The 18055-nt window shown below is 43.4% G+C and overlaps 1 protein-coding gene across 1 annotated transcript in view; it reads left to right on the top strand.

The window, feature by feature from the left end:
* LOC121284854 (parathyroid hormone 2 receptor-like) overlaps nucleotides 1-18055 on the top strand; it is a 205272-nt gene that overhangs the window by 69982 nt on the left and 117235 nt on the right. The window contains exons 3-5 of the mRNA XM_041200675.1: nucleotides 7688-7798; nucleotides 7918-8039; nucleotides 8281-8375. Coding sequence (XP_041056609.1) covers nucleotides 7688-7798; nucleotides 7918-8039; nucleotides 8281-8375 — 328 coding nt within the window. The remainder of the gene's footprint in view (nucleotides 1-7687; nucleotides 7799-7917; nucleotides 8040-8280; nucleotides 8376-18055) is intronic.

Raw genomic sequence — 18055 nt, 5'->3', positions numbered from 1 at the left:
TCTGTCTGTGGCCTGCATTGTTCTAATGAAGTTCAACAAAAGCTTGAAGTACAACACCTCAGTTTTCTATTACACACTTTACAACCTTCTGGATTCAACATTCATTTCAAAAATTTCAGATCATAACCGCTGTTCCCATTTTTTTCAATCAGCAGCTGTTTATGAATCAGATATTCCCATTTACATCTCCTCTAAACCCATTCCCACCACCTTTTTGCCTTGTATCTTCATCCCTTTTGTCATTTAAGCACTCTTGCCTTCCACCCCATCACAGACTTTCTCTTTCTTCTATCCTCCCCTTTCCTCTCTCCCTATCTCTTGCTTGTTTACAAACTTAGATCTCTAACATTTTCCAGTTGTGATTTGAGGCCTGAAATGTTAACTCTTTTTCTTTCTCAAAAGATATTGCCTGACATACTGAGTATTTCCAACATTTTCTGAAAAAGAGAGCAAACATAAATGAAGAAGCGAAGAGAATTTTCTTTGATGATTTGCCATTTCCAGTCCCCATAGCTTTTATGATTTGGGGCTATATTTTATGACCAAGAATGAAGTTCCACTGCCAAGGTTGATTGCAGCTTCCCATTGGATGCTGATGGGAAATCCCACCTTTTTGGATACTCCATGGTGCACTAAGGAACCTGCTAGTGGTCTGCCACCTTTCCACCTCTGATGAAATGGCATTGCTACAGGAAGACTTCAGACTGCCTTCCTGTGTCATTTTTCAGTCTTCCTGCTTCCCAGCCCATATCCAAAATGCTAGTAAAATTCAAGCCGGCTGCACATCCCAGGGAGGCATATTTCCAGTGGTGGCCAGTTAAGTAATGCTATCACTGCTTTCAGCCCAATTAGAGAACCAACAGCTTAGCAGCTTCAGCAGCGCCATTGGTAGGGATGGCTATTGCTGGTGTTGAACCTGCAGAATGAGGCTGTATCAATGCCCTCAAAGACAGTCAAATGTGGTCTTGAGTCACAGACCCAGGTGGCTCCCAGTGATCGGGGGGTGGGGGGGGTGGGGGGGTGGCATGAGCATTATCACTAGCAGGTTCCTCAGTGTACCATGGAGTATCCAAAAAGGTGGGATTTCCCATCAGCACCCACTGGGAGTCTGCCAAGTTTCAGTGTATGGTGTCCTCACGCAGTGGCAAGCCTCCCCAGCAAGGGCAAAATGCCTGCAAAGATGAGAAGTGCCCCTTAATTGGCCACTTAAGTGTCTCAGCTGGGCACCTGCTGGGCAGCCAGTCTGCCACCTTTCCACCTCTGATGAAATGGCATCGCTGCAGGAAGACTTCAGGCTGCCTTCCTGTGTCATTTTGCCAGTCTTCCTGCATCCCAGCCCATATCCAAAATTCTAGTAAAATTCAGCCCGTAACTATCTATATGTTCAGAGATATTTGGTGGAATCATCCGGTCCCGTTGGCAATGGGTATCATCGGTGCTGGGGGAAGAATTTGGTGTGAGTGGCAGAAATCAGTTTCATACCTCTGGCTCATTATTACGTCTTCACTTTTCTACTCCATACCTTGTGTGATTAAAATCCAGTAACCTTTTTAAATAACTTTTTCAACCCGCAGTACTGTATTTAAAGCCCCATAAAACTTTACTCCAAATACTACCACTCTTTCACAATCTTGAACTTACTTCTGTTTAAAGAATAATTACAGCTGCGTCTTATTATCAAAATCCATTGCCTCTCGTTTATAGACCATGAATTCCATCTGCCTTTCTCTACCCACTACTTCCATTTTATTGATATTCCATTGCAAAATTATTTGGTTTTCTAATTAGCTCAACCTACTAATCTGGACAATTTCAACAACACTCCTCTCTCAAAATTGAATATTTTTAAAGCAGAGGTAGACACATTCTTATAAGGCAAGGGAATCAAAAGGCCAACAGGGAGTCGACAGGTATTTGGAACTCAACACAACCAGATTAGCAGAGCAGGCCTGAGGTGCTGAATGGCCTACTTCTGCTTCTAATTTGTATGTTCGTATGTATGTAAGGCCTGTATATTAAATGCATAAGTTTAAATTTCAGTTCATATGGAGAAAATGCTCACCAAAAGAAGTTGATTTGTGTGATGAGAGTGAGTAAAAATTATAGGGAGCAAGCCCAGACCGTAACAATGAGTGGTTCAGCGGGAAAGGGCATAATGGCTGATGAACTGTCATCAATGGCCCGGCAACAAAAGGTTTGAAAGCAGAAGCTGTTTCTATGTGAACAGAGAGGGCTACTGAGGTATAGTCATGAAAATGAAGTCAAGGATCCTAATCTCAGTTTGCAAGGGTGCAGTGAATCAGTGGAGTTTGACATGGAAGGGTGCATGAATGTGGGATGTTGTGTGGGTCAGCATATAGCCCACAGTTTTTAGAATGTGTTTTGGTTTGTGGAGCATGAAGACTGGTTTGGGGAGCATTTAGGAAGCCAGGCCACAACATTAAAAAGGCATGAGTTTGTTTTTTCAGGAATGGCTGGAGAAGGGCAAAGGGGCTTACTTTACTGTTGGGTGCCTTAATAGCAATGTTCTTCCATATTCATTAAGCTATTTTGTTACAGAAAGTACATTAAGAAATCTTGTGTCATTTGTGACTATTGCATTGTCTGGCAACCTTAAGATGATAGCTTATCAAATTGCTGATTCACCAGTCGTATTAGAATAAAATGCAATATTTTTATTCCTGTTTAAGGGTTCTCGCTTTGTCCTGCATGTATTAGCTTAAAAACAAGGCAGAGAAATATTGGATAAGGCAAGTAGTTGGGTGTGGGGATCATGATGTGTGGTTAACCCACATGCCTTATTTATTGACCACTTATTTACCAATAAGTGTCCTTAAACTAAATATTACAATCAATTCTCCACATTGGAAGGTGAGAACCTCATTTACTGAAATTTTCTGATTATATATCTTCATCATTTACTGAATTATGAGAAGAATTTTTACAGAGACAATAGTTGATAAAATGGTAATTGGACTAGATACAAAGGCTTATTTCACCCCTTTTCTATTTTTCCTTAGTTCTGTTGAAGAGTCATGCGGACTCGAAATGTTAACTGTGTTCCTTTCCACAGATGCTGCCAGACCTACTGAGTTTTTCCAGGTATTTTTGTTTTTGTTTTGGATTTCCAGCATCTGCAGTTTTTTGCTTTTAACAAAGGCTTGCAATTGGCTAAGGACTACATAGACCTTGGGGGTCTATGGGTAACTTGAACTTTATTGTTAGTTTGTGTCAAGCCAACTTTGTTTTAATGCACACAGTTGGCACTTTGACACAGACTGCAGTTGTACAGGAAATGCTCTCCCTAGTGTCCCAATACAAATAAATACAACCGGCTTTAATTCTGCACACTGTTGGTGATTGTTCCTACCCAGAATGCACTGTGCATTAGAATTTACCCTGTACATTTTCATGAAAATTGGCATGCAGCCACAGCAGAAACATGCACTTCATTATAACAGGGCGCATGTGCTAATTTATTGATTTTACTGATAACTTCACAAAATATGCAACAACTTGTATCAACTCAAGGATAAACATTTCTTCAAAAGTTAATGGCTTTAAGGCAACATTAGGAAGCATTCAGGATCCTTTCTGTGTGCTGGGACTTTCGAATGATGAAGCTAGGTTTTTTTCCTGAACCCTCTTTTGATACCACAACGACTGACGCTATGGCCTGAATTTCATGCTCGTCAGGCATGCATGATCAGTGGGCCCAGAAGCAGCCGCAGTGTCTGCTTCCACCCGCGAACATTGGAACGACGCAATTTCACACTAGCTGGCCGAGTAAGGGAGATGTTGCCATTTTTTTTTTATTTGTTCATGGGATGTGGGCATCGCTAGCTGGGCCAGCATTTACTGCCCATCCCTAACTGCCCTTGAGTACTGAGTGGCTTGCTAGGCCATTTCAGAGGGCATTTAAAAGTCCACCACATTGCTGTGGGTCTGAAGTCACATGTAGGCCCAACCGGGTAAGGATAGCGGATTTCCTTCCCTAAAGGGCATTAGTGAACCAGATGGGTTTGAATGACAATCGACAATGGTTTCATGGTCACTATTAAACTTTTAACTCCAGGTGTTTTTTATTGAATTCAAATTTCACCATGTGCTGTGGTGGAATTCGAACCCAGGTCTCCAGAGCATTACCCTGGGTATCTGGCATACTAGTCAAGTGACAATAGCTGCCTCTCCCATCTTGAGAGGCAACTCAAGGTGGCTTTCTGGATTAACTGAAATAATGGGCTGAATGAATTGAATGCTCTCCCTCAATGTGCATTTGATGGCAGGGGTCATATAATCGGGCACACAGTTGGCAGGTTGGGACCCCACCGCCTTCCTGCCTCTATCCCGAGTAAGTCTGGGGCAGAAAATCTCATGGACTGCCTTCCCTCCCTGCCACGAATCCAGGGCCTTAAGTGGGCAATTAATGTCTGGGTCCCTCACTGGTCCTCAGACTCTGCCTGGGTGCATTGCCAGCAGCCAGCAACTAGCAGCTAGTGGCACTGCCTGCAATGACAGCTGCTGGCCTCTGATTGGCCTGCATCTCTCAAGGGGCAGGATTTCTGCCTGTGGGGTCCTTGAGCCTGGGGAAGGCTCGCTGCTGCCCAGTTAAACACCTGAGAGGCACTTATAGCAGGCCTTCCTGAAAGGAGGTAACGTGGGGCTCTCACCATCTCCAGCCAGCTGGCAAGACTCCTGTCAACTCCATTAAAGTCCAGCCACTGTTTGTCTGCTTTTGAAAAGCAATTTTATTTTCTCAGGTGCTGGACCCCAAGTATTTACTCTCATGTGTCATCAGTATCTTGAATTTTGAAATCAGAAATAAATTACAAGCTTTACAAATTGTATGCATCATCTACTTATGTAAGTTGCATTAAAATCTGTGGGCCAGTAACGCAATAACATTTTCAAACCATGACAGCTGTGACAGGCAATGGGATGTCAAGTGATCATTAATTAAATAGTCAGACCTCCAGAAAAGAATTGACAATCCCAGGGTTGGTAAGCCAGTTGGTACACTGGGTTCTTATGTGGTAAGAATATTGGTTGCTGATAACATGCAAGATTGTAACTTCTATGTTACGGAGTCAAGGTACTGAAGCATTTGAGATTCTACATTGGATAGAAAGTTTCCCTTGGGACACCAGAATAAGGAGACACAACCTTAAGTTAGGAGTTGGCCGTTTAGGTATGACATAAGGAAGCACTTCTACATGAAAAGTTTATTGGAAATCTGGAATTCTCTTCCCAAAAAGCTGTTGAGGCTGGGAGTCAATTGAAAATTTCAAAGCTAAAATTGATTTGGATTTGGAGAAAAGCTGATGAAAGCACAAGGCTTGGCCACCTGATCCCTCCAGATTTTGAGAATTAAGTCCCCTTAACACCCTGCCAGCATCCTACCTAGCTCTGCACAGGTGCCCCACTGCAGATTGCTGACTCTGGGCTGACAGCCCGGAGGCCAACCCAGCCCAAGGAAAGGTGTGATCACAGGGGTTGCTTGGAAGGGGGTTGGTCAGGGTTGCTGTGGTTCACATTATCCCTGTACTGCCCAGAGGAGCCATTTCCTGTTAGCCAGCATGTTTTATCGAATGGCGAGCAGCCACACGCTCCACCAAATAGTCCCTCTAAATTGCATCAGAGTACCTGTATGTGATAAGATCCCAATTTTCAGAAAGTAATGAGTGTCATGTCCATAAGACATGAAGGAGATCATAAACTATTTAAATCAAACCTTAATTTCTGCTTATTTAAAAATGAGCTTTGCTGGACCAATAAACATGGCTACTACAGGTCACATGATTTGCAAGTTAGCTACAGTTTTAAAAATTCCAACAGTAAATACAGGATAATGCTCAACCCTCATCCTTGTGGAATCTAACACCCATCCTTGTGTGGACCCATCACAATCAATGAAACAAGGTAGCAGCAGGTGGTCTGTCTCCCCAGTCTGGACTTATAACAAAGAAAGAGAGCCATTGTAACTTGTTATTCCTGCAGAGGCTCTAATAGCCACCATCGATCTCCTAAGGTGGACAATTGATTTTGACCAACGACATAGAACCTGATTGTTAACCTGAAACTGACTCATCAATGGGCAACACCACATGACCCAAGCTCCTTTAGTTTTCGAGGTTTTAATGTTACATTCCTGGACTCCCAGGGCATTCTGCTGTTAACATCCAGCCTGTCAACACTAAGCAGGACTCCAGTCTGACAACCAAGCCTCCATCAAGTCTGAACCTCCTCGAAGCTTGGTTCTCTGGAAGATTCTTGTCATCACGTACAGAGCAGACCAAGTCTCTGTATACCAATCTCATCTTGCTGTGTCATTACCAACTTTAAAGGAATTCAGCAACTCCTGCTTTGTTAGTTGAACTCACCTGAACTTTAACTCCTATGTGAAGGAATCCTCACTGGACTCTGACATTCTGGACTCTAACATTCACGTGAATTAATATTCCTATCTTTTTTTTTGTTCTAAGCTATTCCTAGTTGTGAAACTGTTTTTTCTATCCCCTTCTTGTGTGCACACATGTAGTTGCGACAACCAACCCCCAAGTTTGAATGTGTGAATAAACAATTCATCTGATTTAACCCTAAAGAGTTTGCTGCAAGTCGCTTTACAATTGACTTCACAGAGGGTTTGGGGAAACGTGTCACAGTCTATTTCAAAAATTAAAACACCTCTGTTCATGGATGGGCAGTGAGAAAAATAAATGAGTTTAATTTTAATTTCTCCCCAGTCCATAGCATGAGGCTCCCACCTGATTCAGGCAAACCCCTGGGGCGCCCAGTTAAAATGGTATGAAACGTAAGGACAATAGTAGGCTATTCAGCCCATCAACCCTGTTCCACCACTCGGTTAGGTCATGGTTGATTTGTATTTTAGCTCCATTTACTTGGCCTGGTTCTATAATCCTTAATACCTTTAACTGACAAAGGTTTAGGGCCAAGCTGGTAAGTTTTCATTTTAACTCTACTAAACAGAAATGTGGAGATAGCAGAGGGAGTTAAATCAGCTGTAAAGTATCTAGAGCAGCCCTAAATGTAACTGTTATACAGCAGTTATTGAAAGAATATATTAAAATGAAAGACTTACATCTATACCTTTCATGACCTCAGAACATTACTAATTTCTTTATAGGCAATTAAGCGCATTTTTTAAAATTGCAGACGTTTTAAAACTGTAGGAAATTAGCACACAGCGAGGCCCAACAAACAGCAACGATTAGTGACCAAACAATCTGTTGAAGTGATTTTGGTAGAGGAACACTAGGGAGTACTCCGTTGTTCCTCGTTTAATATAAAATATCCCACACACTATTTCAAAGATAAATAGGGCCTTGGTTTAATGCCTCAGCTGAAAGGCAGCACCAATGGCAGTAGAACACTCGCTCAGCACTACACTGGAGTGTTGGCCTAGATTTTGGGCTTAAGCCTCTGGAGCAAGGCTTTAACTGAACCCACAACTTTCTGACTCAGAGGCAGAAGTGCTACCATTGAACTATAGCTCATAAACTTATATATATTTGTTCAAATCCTACTTAACTGATGCCGTATAATTTGTCTAATTCAATCAGATTTTGTTATTCTGAGCAAAACAAGAAAACTTTAAGAACTTTTTGGTGCAGTCACTCTCCTTGGACTCAACCATTCCTTTTTCTGTCATTATTATATTCTTTTTCAGATGGGTCCTGTTTTCCAGAGTGGGATGGTTTAACATGCTGGCCAAGTGGATTCCCAGGAGAGATCATTGCTGTTCCATGCCCCAGTTATATTTATGACTTCAACCATAATGGTACTGTGCTTTGTTTGTTCATTACTGCCAACTCCAAATTTATCAATGTCAAAAGGCTAATCAGTCCAAAGTGACACAAAGCTCTTGAAGTATCAACAAGGTGTTTCTTTTGTTTGCAGGATTCGCCTATCGTCAGTGTGAAAATGATGGAAAATGGAAGTTCATTGAAAATCTGAACCGAACATGGACAAATTACACAGAGTGTATCACTTTCTTGCAGCCGGAAAATAGCAATCGACAAGTAAATGTTGAAATCTGTCTTCGCTGAGGTTTTACAGGCCATTATATTTGTATTACTATCTCTGGGGAGGGGGTTTGAGTGGGGGAAATTAGCAGTGAGGCCTGATATCATTCCAAATATTTGGTAATGCTATTTTCAGATCATTTAAATTATATAATTAGTAAAGATAAAAATCAGAAATGTATTTTTACTGAACATAGTTAACTACTTAATTTTTAGATGATACATTCTTATTTAACAGGAATTCTTTGACCGGTTATACGTAATGTATACCGTGGGATATTCTGTGTCACTCTGCTCACTGACCATAGCGATTATGATCGTAGGATATTTCAAGTAAGTGGAAAAGATTAGTCTATTTTTTTTTATCCGGTGCAATTTTAAATATGAGAAGGAATGTGACGGGCTAATTTTTATCATTTGGAATTGCCATCACAGAGCTTTGTGTGACAGGCAAAAATTAATGGATGGAAGATCATGCCTGGCCAGGTAAATGGAGCTAAGATACAAATCAGCCGTGATCTAACCGAGTGGTGTAACAGGCTAAATGGCCTACTACTGTTCCTGCTCTATACCATTTTAACTCGGTGGCCCAAGGGTTTGTGTGACTGAGGCATGAAGGGCAGCAGGAGAAAAGCAAACAAGCAGGCCTTGGGTGACTGTGCCCAGTGCTGCCTGCAAAATTCCATACAAAAAACTAGCTGAACCCAGCCACAGGCAGTTGGCCTTGCGGGGAATAAGTTTGGTTAGAGACAAAGATATACATAGAGTATTCAAATTCATGCTGCCTTCTTCCATTGTGAAGCTTAGAACTGGCAGCACTAAATTGAAAAAACGTACCCTATGTGTGGGAGGATGGAATTATTAGACTAATGGCCGAGTGGATAATGTTGACTCCAGGAAGTGCATTAAATCAAATAAAATATAAAGGGCCTAGTCTGGGCTCAGTTGGCTGAGCTCACCAGGGCACCAGTTACAGCACTACAATTATCCTAAGGATGCTGCTCCAAATCACAATCCCTGCTGAAATGTGTGCATGTGTAGATGTTGGCTGAAGACAACATTGCTGCCTTATTTAGGATCAAAATGGGATGAAAGGATAGCTCCTGTTCTTCCTCTGTAATACACATACTTTTGGTACTATTTAGGAGCAAGACAGAGGAAATCAATGGCTGTAGATGTTATGTATTACTATTCTGCACAGCTCAAGCTAGAGTAGATACATCAACACAACTTGCTCTAATAGATACAGCTTTTAAAAAACAGTTCTAAAAGTTAAAACAACAAGATGTGCAGCATTTAAAATAAAAGAGTTTATGCTTATTGAAAGAGAAACTGCATTAGATCTCTGGGATAATTAATTTTCTGGCCACAGACACTAAACTTCAAACACAGATTACAAACAACTGAAGTAAAACTCACTACTGGGATTTCTCCTGCTCCTGTCCCGCGGAATCAGATTATGTAAGGGTACTTCTTACATTCAATTTATTACAAGAAGAAAATGTAATTTATTTTGTGCACAAGCTATTAAATTTATGTCATGACATCACACAAATACCTACAACATAAGCTTAAGAACAGTGTTTAAACAGTGTGTGGAATCGTCCCAGAATTGCACTAAGTGAGGTAGTGGGTGTGAAAAGAGACATTTTACCCATCGCTGCAAGGCGGGATTTCACACCATTTGTCTGATTCACGCCCTCATTAATTGTGCAGCCACAGGTAACACACTGTCTTGCTGTTGGGTGGGCCTCTGAATCACCATATCTAAACTGCAGCTGCACACACAGTCCTCAATGCTTGCAGCCCAGGACTGCTCCAGTGAAGACAAGGCCCTGAAAGCCAAGAAGAGTTCAGTTACCCATCACAGGAATAGCTTTTGGAAGCCCGCAGTGATCTCCACCACCCCCACTCTGGCTGCAGGAGGTCCAGCAATTTCACCACTCCAGTTGGGAGGCAGTGGAAGTCAGTGCCAATGCTGCACAGAAGGGGTCGGCCATCCAGGGCAGAAAGAGGATGAATGTTCTCATCCGTGCCGCCAGGGTAAGGCAACCATCTCATCACTCTAAATTCACACACTCACATACCAGTGAGTGTGTGATGGGTTTATCACTCATTGCCAGCTCAATCACGACCCATTCTCTCACACACACCCTTACATCTCCATCCAGCTTAATCTCTTTTGGAGATTGCCTCCTCAGCCCTCACCATCTGGAAGCCACTTGCAGAGATCAACTTGTGCTCCCACACACACGCTGGGATAGCCTCCTTCTCTAGTACAGTCTTTGCCCTGCAGCCTCTTCCCTTGCCTGAGGCCACTTCTCCCCCTTCCGCAAGCAATCCCTAGTGCTGCAGCCATTGAAAAACAACTCCCATATTACAGTTGGTCTGGTAGGTAGAGACCTGCCTGTGAGCACCCCTAAAAGTGACGTTGTGCTGCCTGCGAAGCCTGGTGCTGATGACCATGAGTGCTGCCTGAAGCAAGGTAAGCAAACAAACCTTGAAGTCCCAAGCAATGTGCAGCTCGCCAGGTGCATGTCGCTTATATACGATTGTGAAACATGCCAATGTGCCCAGATGATCCAGTGTGGGGCTGGATGGTGCCGGGGGGGGGGGGGGGGGGGGGGGGGGGATGATTCTGGAAAGCAGGGCTTGTATTGAGACGCTGAAGTATTGAAAATAATTTCCTGACGTGCGGCAGCGGGAAACAGGCCCACCATTGACGTGTGGGAGTGGATGATTACAAACTCGTTTCATGACAGTGTAAAACCAATTTATGTCCTTCTCGCCATATTGTCTGCTCACGCCACCAAACACGCCTGCCGCCAATGGGAATGGCAAATTCCACCCAGTGTCTTAAATATTGCTACCAATAAACTGGGCTTTGACTTCAACCTCACCTGGTTTAAAAAAAAAAGCACTAAGAACCTGTATTAAATGTTTTACATCTGTTTTGTAATATTGTATGTTTCTGACTGTTCCGTGTCTACTACCTGTCAATGACCAACACTGGTCCATGTTAATATGTAACAATATGGGCTAATCAAATTAGTGAAAACAAATGTTTCAACCCATTTTCACTTGTCACGATACTTGCCTATTCTGCCCTCCCATTAATTCTTCACCCCGGGTATTTTACCCACTCTGCCCAGCTTTTGCTCCCTCCTAGACCTCTCCTGTGTTTTCAGGTGTAGCCTTCATTCCACTTTCTGCCAGGGGCACCCTCCAATCCCTTCAAGTAGTACAGCTCTGCCCCCTCCCAATCAATCAATCAGTCTCTATGGCGTTAGCAATAAGACCATCCAATCCGCAGTACAAGACCAGACCTCATCCCTTGTAGGGACAGAAATGGAAGATACTGTGGAAGCGGAAATAGGAAGTCTTGGTACTGGATTTGATGTGGGGCTTAAAGCTCAGCCTGCAGTCCATAAGAATGAACATTAGAGAGATAGGTTGCAAAAGTCCTAGAAGAAGCTGGACTGGATTTTAATATTGCACAGGCACAAAAAGATAGCTCAGATTTTGTTTCAGTCATTCCCAAACTATGATGCACAAAATCCTCAGGTAGGTTCTCTAAGATAAAGGAGGAGTAGTTATAGTTATGAAAACAGATGTGGATGATTAGGGGCTTTTTCAGTGGAGCCAAGAAGGTGATGTGACACAGCTTTTTGAACACTATGAAGGATGTTTCAAGTACAAGGGCAACAGTCTTCTTTAGTGTGTGTCTGATGGAGATCTTTATTGAATTGCCCTAAGATGTCTGCCTCTAGAGGCAGTGCCTCCTGGCAGAGTCACATGACTACAGCAAGCCAGTTAATCAGTATAGGATTGCATTTCCAGTGAACAAAAGACACATTTACATGCACGATCCTGTGTGACTGAGCAACCCAAGTTACCCACTGTAAACCCACTATTTTTGACGTGCATTGACAACTGTGTGGTCTACTATTCAGTTACTGCATATGCATTGCACATACAGTCTTTAAACTGTGCAGGTCTCTGAATAGGACGCATGTGCTTTGACATTGGCTGTTTGTCTGGGTGTTGTTCCTTGTCCAGAGAGTATCATTCCTGTAGTACTTCTTGCCTTGGTGGCTGCTGTTGTTCCATTGCTGTTGTTGGGGACTCATGGACGTCTAGGATTGATGTATTCAGTAGAGCTGGTGAGATCCCTTCTTCCTGACCAGCTGATTGTGGTGAAGGAGCAGCTTCGCTAGTTGAGTGTATACACCTGATATTGTGCCTGTATATCTGGCTGAGTTTTTTCAACTCCTGCTTTGAGTTGCCAACTATGGGATTGCGGGTCATTCCTGCCTCCTCCTCGATCTTACTTTTGAGGGCTTCATTTTCGGATCACGATGTTGAGCTGCATCACACAGGTCTAAGATCATGGTGTTGCATGATGCACTTGTGTCTATTTGACACTTCTTTTTTGTTTGATACTCTCCTTCTGGGGTCATCATCATCACAAACCATTTGTCTCCTATAAACTTGATGGAACCAACCTATTGTATCATATATAGTTCTTCATCAGACTCGTCCGCTGATATCTCTGCAGCGGCCATCTGTATTCTTTGTTTGGCTTTTTTCTGGCCAAGCACTTGTGGGCTAAATGAGTTTGCTTCTTGCAGTTAAAGCACTGCTTTTCCCATGCTGGGCAATTCTTCCTCTCCTGTGCATGCTGTCTACCACAGCATTAGCATCCTGCCCTTTGTCTTCGAGCGCATCTGGACTGTCGCTCAGCATAATGTATCTTCTGGTCTGCTCTGCCATACATATGCTCTAGCTGACGTTTCACAACTTGCGCATTTTGACACACATCTATCACTTTCTTTAGCATCAGTTTCTTATCTTTCAGTAGACTTGCTCTCACTGAGGAGTCTCTCACATCTAAGCTTAATCTATCTTTAATCACATCATCTTTTAGCTGTCCAAATTCTGCTGGTTGTGTTACTGCTGTGACGTACCGTTCAATGGTCTCATTTTCACTCTGGACTCTAGTTTTGAATAGATACCATTCATATGTAACATTCACTTGGGGTTCAAAATGTGCATTCAAGGCTTTCAAAATCTTTGTTGTCTTTTCTCTTTGCTCGTCTATTAGATTTAGAGTGGTATACACTGTGTCCTTCCCCAGCAGTGTTAACAGTGTGGCCACTCTTAGCGGTTCAGGCTTGTTCATTAAGCCTGTTACAATCTCATGGTTTTGCCATTCCGAGTGGAAAAACAGCCAGTTTTGTAATGCATCATTTTTTAATGTTAATGGAGATGGGATTGGAGAATTTACTGCAGCCATTGTTTACTCACTCAGTATCTTTTTTACTTGCAGCTTGTGTTTCCTTTGTCCTTTTTCTCTGCAGCCAGTAATTTCACTTGCAGTCTACCTGTGCTTTTCTTTTGTCCTTTCCACAGCAGCTTTTTTCTTTTGCTGATTTGTACTTTTCTGTGTGCCTTTCTGAGCTGTCTCACTTGCAGTCTTGCAGCCTTTGCCTGTTTCCCTTTGTTTTTTTCAGTAGCCCTTTTTGCAGCTTTGAACCTGTGTTCCTGGGTTCTCAGTGTCTTCTCTATTCCTTTTGCAGGGTTTAAAAATCTACTTTGCTTCACCTCTGTGCACCAAGTAGAAGGAAAGCAGTCTTCATTAGTGTGCATCTGAGAGAGGTCTTTATTAAAAACAAAAACAGAATTACCTGGAAAAACTCAGCAGGTCTGGCAGCATTGGCGGAGAAGAAATTGTTGATGTGCCGTAAGGTGTCAGAGGAATCACAGATGTAGGTGGGACCGCTAGCTCGCGAAGGCTGAGCGTCAACTCGCAGACACTTCCTCCTACCTCTCCCTGGACCATGACCCCACCACTGAACATCAAGCCATTGTTTCCAGGACTGTCACTGACCTCAACTCCTCTGGAGATCTTCCTCCCACAGCTTCCAACCTGATAGTCGCCCAACCTCGGACGGCCCGCTTCTACCTCCTACCCAAAATCCACAAACAGAACTGTCCCGGTAGACCAATCGTGTCAGCCTGTTCCTGCCCCACGGAACTCATTTCTCGTTATCTTGACTCCCTTCTGTCTCCCCTTGTCCAGTCCCTTCCCACCTACATCCGTGATTCCTCTGACACCTTACGTCACATCAACAATTTCCAGTTCCCTGGTCCCAACCGCTTCCTCTTCACCATGGACGTCCAATCTCTCTACACCTCCATGCCGCACCAGGATGGTCTGAGGGCCCTTAGCTTCTTCCTCGAACAGAGGCCCGAACAATCCCCATCCACCACTCCTCTCCTCCGCCTGGCTGAACTTGTTCTCACACTGAACAATTTCTCCTTCAACTCCTCTCACTTCCTCCAAATAAAAGGTGTGGCTATGGGTGCCCGCATGGGCCCCAGCTATGCCTGTCTCTTTATGGGGTATGTGAAACATTCCTTGTTCTAGTCCTACTCCGGCCCCCTCCCACAACTCTTTCTCCAGTACATCAATGATTACTTCGGTGCTGCTTCATGCTCTTGTCGAGACCTGGAAAAATTTCTTAATTTTGCTTCCAATCTCCATCCCTCCATCACTTTCACATGGTCCATCTCCGACACTTCCCTTCCCTACCTTGACTTCTCTGTCTCAATTTCTGGTGATAGACTGTCCACCAATATCCATTACAAGCCTAGCGACTCCCACAGCTACCTTGACTACAGTTCCTCACACCCCGCTTCCTGTAAGGACTCCATCCCATTCTCTCAGTCCCTTCGCCTCCGTCACATCTGTTCTGATGAAGCTACCTTCAAAAACAGTTCTCCTGACATGTCCTCCTTCTTCCTTAACCGAGGTTTTCCACCCACGGCCATTGACAGGGCCCTCAACCGTGTCCGGCCCATCTCCCGCGCATCCACCCTCACATCTTCTCCTCCCTCCCGGAAACATGATAGGGTCCCCCTTGTCCTCACTTATCACTCCACTAGCCTCCTCATTCAAAGGATCATCCTCTGCCATTTCCGCCAACTCCAGCATGATGCCACCACCAAACACATCTTCCCTTCACTCCCCCCCCCCAGGCGGCATTCCATAGGGATCGTTCCCTCCAGGACACCCTGGTCCACTCCTCCATCACCCTCTACTCCTCAACCCCCATCTACGGCACCATCCCATGCCCATGCAAAAGATGCAACACCTGCCCCTTCACTTCCTCTCTCCTCACCGTCCAAGGGCCCAAACACTCCTTTCAAGTGAAGCATCATTTCACTTGCATTTCCCCTAACTTAGTCTACTGCATTCGTTGCTCTCAATGCGGTCTCCTCTACATTGGTGAGACCAAACGCAAACTGGTCGACTGCTTTGCAGAACACCTGCGGTCTGTCCGCAAGAATAACCCAAACCTCCTTGTCGCTTGCCACTTTAACACTTCACCCTGCTCTCTTGCCCACATGTCTGTCCTTGGCTTGCTGCATTGTTCCAGTGAAGCCCAACGCAAACTGGAGGAACAACACCTCATCTTCCGACTAGGCACTTTATAGCCTTCTGGACTGAATATTGAATTCAGCAACTTTAGATCTTGAGCTCCCCCCTCCATCCCCACCCCCTTTCTGTTTCTTCCCCTTCCCTTTTGTTTTTCCAATAATTTATATAGATTTTCCTTTTCCCACCTATTTCCATTATTTTTAAATCTATACCTTTTTATGCCCTGTTAGTCTTATTTCACCCCATCCCCACTAGAGCTGTACCTTGTGTGTCCTGCCATCCATTCTTAATTAGCACATTCGTTTAGATAATATCACCACCTTCAACACCTCTTTGTTCTGTTGTCTGTGACATCTTTTGATTATCTGCTCCTATCACTGCTTGCTTGTCCCTACAACCAGCCCCCCCGCCCCACTTCTCCCCCCCACCCCCCACAGCTTAAACTAGCTTATATTTCACCCCTCTCCTAATATTCACTCAGTTCTGTCGAAGGGTCATGAGGACTCGAAACGTCAATTCTTTTCTTCTCCGCCGATGCTGCCAGACCTGCTGAGTTTTTCCAGATTAATTCTGTTTTTGTTTTGGATTTCCAGCATCCGCAGTTTTTTGTTTTTATCTCTGAGGTCTTTATTGAACCGCCCTAAGATGTCTGCCTCCAGATGGTGAGCACTTCATGGCAGAGTCACATGACTATGGCAAGTCAGTTAGTTAGTACAGCATTGCATTTCCAAAACCCAAACATAAGGATTATAATAGGGAAAATGTGACAGATTGTTTCAACTGATCAGTGAGGTGGTAAGAAGAGGGGACAGGTTGAAGAATTAAGGGGTAGATGAAAAATAAATTCTTTGCACAAAAGGTGATTGAACTGCGGTATTCTCTGCCACATGAGTCAATGAAAGTACTTTACAATAAAAGTGGCTTGTATTTAAATGGCATCTTTAACATAGCAAAACATTGCAAGCCATTTTGCAGCAGGGTTAGTAACAAAATTTGACACGGATCATAGAGATATTAGGACAGATGATCAAAAGCTTGTGCAAATAGATAGGTTTTAAGGAGCATCTTAAAGGAGGAGAGAGAGCTGGAGAGGTTTAGGGAGGGAATTCTGGAGCTTAGGGCCTAGGCAGATGAAGGCATGGCTACCAGTGGTGGATTGATTAAAATCCACACAAGCCAGAATTAAAAGAGTGCTGGGATCTCGAAGGCATGTAGGGCTGAGGGGAGCAACAGAGGTAGGGAGGGGTGAGGCTATGGAGGAATTTGAATACAAGGATGAGAATTTTAAAATTGGAATGTTGCTGCACTGGGAACTAATGTGGACTAGTATACACAGGGTTGATGAATGAATAGAACTTAGGATATGGGCAACAAAGTTTTGGGTCAGCTTGAATTTAAGTAGGGTGGAAGATGGGATGCTGGATAGGAAAGTATTGGAATATTCCTGTATAGTCAGTGTAACAAAGGAATAGATAAGGGTTTCAGCAGCAGTTGAGATGAAACAAGGGCAGAGCTGGCTAATGTCATGAGGAGGAAGTAGGTGGTCTTTCTTGGTGATGCTGTGAATATGTGGCCAGAGGTTCACCTCGATGTCAAATATGACATGAAGTTTGTGAACGGTTGATTTTATTTTCAGACAGTTGCCGGGGACAGGGATGGAGTCAGTGGCTTGGAGACAGAGTTTGTGCTGGGAATCAAAGACAATGGCTTCAGTCTGCCTAATATTTAGCTTGAGGAAATTTCTGCTCCTCTCAGACTGGATGTTGGACAAACAATCTGACAGATCAGAGACAGTGGAGGAGTTGAAAGAGGTGGTAGTAAGGTAGAACTGGGTGTCATTAGCATACATATGGAACCTGACGTGTGTTTATAAATGATGTCACTGAGAGACAGCATGTTGATGTGAATTTGGAGGGAACCAATAATAGTTCCTTGAGGGACACCAGAGGTAATGGTGCAAAAGCAAGAAGATGAGCTATTGCTAGCGATTCTCTGGCTATGAATGGATAAATTAGAATGGAACCATTGAGGGCAGTCCCATGCAGCTGGACGAAGAAGGAAAGGCATTGGTGGAGGTTACATAGTTACAGGGTATGATCATTTTTTAAAAATATAGTTAATGTTGTGCAGAAGCTGAGACACGCTTGTGAAATTTGCTGTCACAACTTGTAAAATTAAGCTAAATGTGAGGAAAGAGTTGCCCAGGAAAAGGGATATGGTGGTGATGTTAGGTAGATCCAAAAGTTTGACACCAAGCCGGATTAAACATGTATCTCCATTTGAATTACACGTTTTTATGTTTCTATTTTGACAAGGTATTACAATGCCTGAAAACATTGGGTTGTAAAGAATTCACGCATTCATTCTAACCTTGCCACTATAATGTATGTTGCATATTTTGATAAGAAAGGGTTGAGCAAACACTAATGGCTTCTGAAATTCACAATTATTTTTATATGTATATACAGAACAAAACAAAATGTGTAAACAAAGTTCAAACAGATCCATTGCAGCGGCAATACAAGCTTCGGTTCCTCTCATTATTTCTGCTGCATGACAATGTGTACAC

The sequence above is a fragment of the Carcharodon carcharias genome, chromosome 12 (assembly GCF_017639515.1).
Source record: "Carcharodon carcharias isolate sCarCar2 chromosome 12, sCarCar2.pri, whole genome shotgun sequence".
NCBI lineage: Eukaryota > Metazoa > Chordata > Chondrichthyes > Lamniformes > Lamnidae > Carcharodon > Carcharodon carcharias.
Note: the sequence above shows the minus strand (reverse complement) of the source record. Positions and strands in the feature narration are given on the sequence as shown.